This window comes from Lemur catta, chromosome 7 (assembly GCF_020740605.2).
Source record: "Lemur catta isolate mLemCat1 chromosome 7, mLemCat1.pri, whole genome shotgun sequence".
Classification (NCBI taxonomy): domain Eukaryota; kingdom Metazoa; phylum Chordata; class Mammalia; order Primates; family Lemuridae; genus Lemur; species Lemur catta.
In genome coordinates, this window is record NC_059134.1 from 73,827,773 (window position 1) to 73,834,166 (window position 6,394).

At 52.5% G+C, this 6,394-nt stretch overlaps 1 protein-coding gene across 1 annotated transcript; it reads right to left on the reverse strand.

Moving 5' to 3' along the window:
- Positions 1 to 1,544: 1,544 nt before the first annotated feature.
- Positions 1,545 to 5,856, reverse strand: DBX1 (developing brain homeobox 1). The gene is made up of 4 exons (XM_045556567.1): positions 5,339 to 5,856; positions 4,587 to 4,688; positions 2,436 to 2,638; positions 1,545 to 1,966 (listed from the first exon to the last, which is right to left on the reverse strand). Exons 1-4 carry the CDS (start codon positions 5,703 to 5,705, stop codon positions 1,604 to 1,606), a joined length of 1,035 nt encoding a protein of 344 aa, XP_045412523.1. The 5' UTR covers positions 5,706 to 5,856; the 3' UTR covers positions 1,545 to 1,603.
- Between the last annotated feature and the right edge of the window lie 538 nt (positions 5,857 to 6,394).

Consider the following 6,394-nt stretch of genomic DNA (forward strand, 5'->3'; position numbering starts at 1 on the left):
ATAAAATCAGGTCATACACAAAAGGCAATGAGTCAAGACCAGTTTTGAAGCTTTCCTGAGGACCAGGAAATATGCCTTTAAGGAGGACAAGAAAAATCATTGCAAACTTGAGCCACTTGGGTGGACTTGTATTGATTTCCTTTAGCCTATCATTTTAGTCCTTAGAGAACAGGAGAAGGCTGCTTGCAGATTCAACTTTTTGGTACCACCTTGAAGCTACTTTACCTGTAACATAGCAGGTATAGTTATTTTATGGTATAGTAAAGCAGAAAAGGCACTGAACTGAGTGTCAGAGATGGATCCTAGTTTCAGCCTGTTTACTTACTAGCTGGGTGGCTTTGGACAAGTGCCTGCCCCTCTTGAACCTCAGCTTACCCTCTGCAAAACCCAGGCCTTGGGCTTGAATAGCTCCATTCCTTTCAGCTTTAACATTCTGCGAATTAATGACATCATTTGACCATGGCATCCACTCTACATTTTATTTGGCATTTGTTCCTTTGATACATATTTACATATATAAAAATCTGTACATAGTAAAAATACAAAATATTTATAAGTTATGCAGTTAAACAGCTACCTTTTTAAAGTTTAAAAACCATTGCAAAAAAAAAAAAAGAAGAGAAATCTAATCAGTCCTTTATAGTCATTCACAATAACCTTGGTATAAAATATCCATACAACATATGTGTACAAAATAGTGTACAGTTCATAAAAGCTGTGCAAAGACAGCAAAGTTCGGTTACAAAAAATCAAAGAGGCTGTGGGTCTCTCTGTCCACATCATGCCCAGTGCCCAGGTGTGCAGCTCAGGGACACCTTCACAGAAACAATAAAGGGGCACAGGGTAGAGTGCTTGGTGCATATACTTATGGATGCAGAAATTAAAAAGGAAAGGGTTTAAATCACTCACATAGAAATAGAGACCAACTCTTCTCCCATTTTATAGAACTCACTTCTTTCCCCAGAGAGCATTTGGAAAATGACCAAACAAAAACCCCGACTATTTATGTTGTGCCTTAGACCGGAAGGCACAAATATATGTTTTTCTTTTTTGAAATTCTTGACAAGGAACTGCTATGGAAGGTGGGGGAGGGGTGTTACCAGCGTCTGGAGGAGGCCAGGAGGCCTGGCTATTTCAAGTGGGGAGCTGGAGGGACCTCGGAAGTTAGGGGTGTTGGAGTGAGTTATATCCTATCGAGGCTTCCTCCTCCATAAAAGGGTTTCCTACCTTCTAGGGAAGTCGTTGCGAAAGATCAGCAGGGCCTGGCTCATAATTAAGTCCAGGCAGTGGGACTGGAGAAAGCCCCACGGTGTTTAAAGTGGTTTGCACTAAACAAGACGGAATGGAGCCCTCGTGGAGAAATTAAGGCTGGGGCCAAGCCCTAAATTTAACTTCTGTGGTGGCGAGGACTGTTGGGAGGCGGTGTGGGGGAAGGAAAGGTCTCTCTGGGGCCGCAGAGGGGCTGCAGCGCCCTCGCCGAGGTGACGGTTCCGCGGCGGGCAGAGGCGGCGTGGGCAGCGCGGGGGAAGCGCACGCGCAGGCTGGACCCCACCTCTTCAATTTCAAAGCACTTGGAAACAGTACTCGGGCGCACGAGTGGCTTCTAGGACACGGTGATTTCCTCCTCCTCTTCGCCCTCCTCGTCCTCCTCGGAGTCGGAGAAGTCCGAAGGTTTCCCAGGGCTGCTCGAGTGCGCCGGGGAAGGGGGCAGCGGCCCTTCCAGCCGCGGGTCCCGCAGGTGCGGAGGCTCTGGGGACGCGCGATAGGCCAGGCGGTGGCGGGGGCTGCCCGGGGCCTCGTCTTCCTCCTCGTCGTCCCCGGGCCCCTTCTGGCCCACGTCGCTGAGGTCCGGGTGCGGATTGAGCTTGGTGGGAAGGGTCTGCTCGCGGCAGCCCCCGCTAGACAGGAGTTCGCGCTCCTTGGAGTTCCGCCATTTCATGCGTCGGTTCTGGAACCAGATTTTCACCTGGGACGTGGGGCAGGCGAGAGGAAGGAAGCAGCAGAGGTTAGCGCTGGGGCCCCTGGGGCAGGGCCCAGAGGAGGAACGTGGGAGGGAAGGATGGGGGCGGGGAGGAGGCTCTGTCTTTCCTTGCCCGCTCCCTACCGGTGACAAGAGTTCACCTGGGTCGCAGCACTTCCTCCCTCCCCATCTCGGCTCGCAGCTCCCCTAGCCCTGCCCCCCGGTACCTGGCCCACAAGGGTGGGGTGGGGGCCGCTGGGCCGGGGGAGATGGCGAGGAGTCGGGTGGGGATGGAGAGAGAAGCGGGCTGTCCTGAGGAGCCTCAAGGGAGCTGGCTCCTGCCCTGAGTCCCTCCCGAGGCCCGGGTTTCGCCCGTTTGTACCGCGGCACAGAAGCGGTTTCAGGGACTCCTCCCAACTGACTTGCGCGGAGGAGGGGAGCACGGAAGGAGGGGCCGTGGAGACTCTGCCCTCACCTGCGAGTCCTTCAGGCCCAACTTGGCCGCCAGCTTCTTGCGGTCGGGCTTGCTGATGTACTTCTGCTTCTGGAACATCTTCTCCAGCGCCTTGCGCTGCACGTCGGAGAACACGGCTCGACGCAGCATGCCCCGCCGAGGCTTGCCGCGGGCGGCCAGCGGCCAGGAGAAGGTCCCAGGGATGGGCACGACGCTCGAGGACGCTGCAGGGTGCGGGCAGGTGGCGAGTAAGTGAGCGGTGTCCCGCCGAGACCCGGCGGCGTCCGCCCCCCACCCCAAAGCGACTTTTTCTGGCTTTTTCTCTCTGATCCCTTCATCTCTTTAAAGCGCTCTCTTTTCTCCCCTTGGAGAATAGGCCACGAACCTACAAACCTGCCAGAGTGAAAGGCGTTTTCCGCCCAAATAACTTTCCCTTTCAACCATGCAAACCCGGATTAGGTAGAACCACGGAAACACAGAAAACAGCCCCCACAATAGCCTGTTTCGTTTTCCCATTCAATGGTCTTAGGGAAACAAACCTGCGTACGTCGGCTAAAATAGCAACAGAGAAAAATAACTTACAAAAATTAAAATAAAATATACAGCCGAGGCCACTGGGTTTCTCTCCTAAGTTTTTATCACCTTGGTGGTTTTTGCATTCTTTAGATGAAAATGAGATGCTTTACTGTTTTGATAGCGAGGGGAAAATCCGCTTTGAATTTTTTTTTTTGAAAAATCCAATCAGTATTCATCTTTTTTATATTAATCTTTCCTCCCCTCCCCCACAAAACGTAAAGAATCCAGCCCGAATACATGAAAAGTGGCAGCTAATTAGCACATTGACCGTTTCCCAATGGGTATTGGCATGATAAAAAGGGGGAGAGTTTCGCTTTAAGGGAGAGAGAAAAAAAACCAAAAAGAAACAGAGACTCTAATGAAGCGTGAATGGTAATTGTGTAGTAATGAACTAACAGAAAAAGACTGAGGACAAGCAGCGAAAGCCATATATTACTGGGACAAAAGAGATTTACACTTTCAAACTAAACACAACTGCAGGCCAAGACCATTGGGAGAATACTGATGGCAGAGGCTTCTCTTCCCCGAATCGTTTTCATTAAATGGACATGAAAAGCTATTTAGAAAGCTCGGGTTGTTTTTGTTAGAGTATTGAGATGAGGGAGAAAGGGAGCAAATTCCATTATTAGCAGCAGCGTGAATGGTGGGGGGAGGGTTGGTGAATTCTCTCTCCCCCTTTAAAAAAAATCAATTGCTTGTTTCTTCGCTGATATTTGGGAGCGCTGTCGTGGTCTTACCCATCTCCCACCGACCCCGGCCAGTCTCTCCTGTCTTTATAGGGGGATCCCCTGTCTCCTTTTGAGTTTAACCAGTTGCAGAGTTTTTGAGCCATAGTTTGAGTCACCAGTGAGATTCCGGGATGGAAACCGCTCCGAAGCTGTTTCAGGTGTTTCTCCTTTAGTCTGGGGCCCACTTACAGGCTTCTCTCCAACTGCTGCTTAGTTTACACTCATAGGTATTTTAAAAGAGATGGCGGCGAGGGAAGAGTATGAGAGGGGTTGGGAAATCAGGTTGGAAATAGCAGGTTGGGAGTGGGGGGTGGATCTGGGCCTCCTCCCCCTGGGCGACCCTAGGCATCCCACACAAGAGGGCACCCCATGTGGTCTTGTGAAAAGCCCGAAGCCCTGAATGAGTCTTAAAGAGAAATTAGCCCCGGCTGGTAGGTGTCTCTTGGCGGCGTGGAGGGACGAGGGCTGGTCTGTGTGTGGCTGCCCAGAGGAGCTGACCAATTGGTCATGGTGCTGAAACCTTTGTGGGGAATCGTGGCCAAGTTGCACTGACTCTGTGGGAAAACGGCGGCGTGAAGGGATGCCAACAGCTCGTCGCCGGGCAGGGAACCGCCTCAAATTGGGACCATGACAATTCCTGCTAATTTGTAGAGCAGGGAATTGGTGCAAAGTGTCAAGCAGTCACTGCTTGTGCTAAATAGGGCATCAAATTGGCGCGACGGATTCGTGAATGTTGTACGCCTCGCAACCTCTGAACCAGAGCGTAACCCCGAGGGGTGGACGGAGAAATATGGCTTCGGGGCAGGGAGCCGTTGACCGGGGCTGGGGCGCCGCCCAGGCTCGCGCGCAGAAGAGCGATGAGACCTACCTGGGAAATAAGAAGATCTGATGAAAGGCTGAAAGGACCCTTCAAAGTAGGGAAAGGCGAAGGTCTTGGGAGGGACGCTCTGGAGCAAGGCGGGAGATGTTTCTGGGAGGGAGGAGACAGAAAGGGAATTTGATTACGTATTTGGTTATTGTACAGCACATTGAATACATGATATGATTAACCCCTCATTTGGATTCAGAGGCATCTTTCGTAATGTACTGGCTGGGTAAAATATTCGTAACATTGTCCCATCTGTGGACATCCTTCCTTTCCCCCCTAAAGTAGTCCTCTGCGCCGTGCACCTCTACTGCAATATCTTTCTTAGGCACCAACGAGATACGGGACTGGAGCAGGGAAGAAAAAAATTGCAGATCCATAATGCTACCTAAGCCAATAAGTATATTGTCTTGCGTGAAAACAAAACAAACCCCAAAACAAAAAACTTGTCCCCAGCAGCTTGAGGGCAGAAATGCAGACGCCCAGGGGCATGCGCCCAGAGCTACCACGCCAGCAACTGCGCACTGTCTCCGACTGCCTGTGTTGGAGTTCCTTCTGAGAGTGAGGCCAGCCTGGAGGCTTTTCTTCCTTGGCTGGAAATAAGTTTTACTATGTACGACGTGGGGTCTCAAAGTTTGTGCGTACGTGTGTGCACTAACGTGTGCGTGGGTACCCGCTCTCTGCAGAAACTCAGGCCAGAAGGACTCTGCATGCCTTGCACCTGAGCCGGCCCTCAACATTCTGCCCTCACTTACCTGTCCTGGGCCCCGAGGAGAGGATGGCGTTCACCCCAAACTTCAGAAACGTGGGCTCGCTAGCAGGGGAGACTGCAGTTGGCGGAGAGCCGCCCCGCCGGCTGCTGGAACCCGGGGAGCCCAGGTCCGAGGCCCCCGAGTCCGTGAGGGCCCCGGGGGCCCCCTGCCTGGGAGGCGACATGCTGGCGGTGGGCAGGCTGCGGGGCAGGTAGGCAGGGGGCCGGCTGATGCGGATCAGATCCTCCACCAGGAAGCTGGAATGGCCGGAAAATGCCGACTGTAGGGACTGGGGCAGAGTCAAGGTGGGCGTGGGCCGCAGGAGGCTAGGGTACCCGGCGGGGGGCGCGAGGAGGCCGGGGAACATCATGGTAGGCGGGGGCGGGCGAAGTAACCCTTCTTCCAGTGGCCGGAGGGCAAACGCCTCGCTTCCCGCCCCTCCCGCCCCGGCGGTGCCCTCTCTCTTGGGCTTAGCAAACGTCTCCAAGTAAAGATCCCACTTGGTCGTCTGCGAGTCCTCCGTGGTCCTCCGGTCGAGGTGATGGTTTTATAGTGGCCCGCCCGCTAAAGCGCTTTGAAAAGTGACAGCTCTGACAATGAAGTTCAACAAAGTTCTCCACTCAAGCTTCATTCGCCGGAGGCTCTGGGCGCTCTGATTGGCGCAGGGGTGCAATTTATGATTGGATTAGTCTTCATAAGCATGGCCCGCACAATGGGCCGGCAACAAAGGCCCGCGCGCATCAATTCTGCATATCGACCGCCTCTTTGCAATACAGTGCCCCCCCCCCAAAGCTCTCGCCAGGGGTTTTTGTTCCGAAGCAACACCCGGGCTAATTAAATGCCTATTTAGGAGTTTCAGATGACATCTTGCCTCATAGAAAAGGAATTATTTAAAGAACGCACTAAATTTATTTGCAGCTCCCCTGCTGAGCCTGGAAAATAAATCAATAAATATTCATAGAAATACATCTCCAGGCTATCAGTAAAATAGCCCTCCCCCTTGTGGGGGTGGAGCAATGGAAAGTTTCGAGTCAGTGAACATGAAAATATACCTCCTCT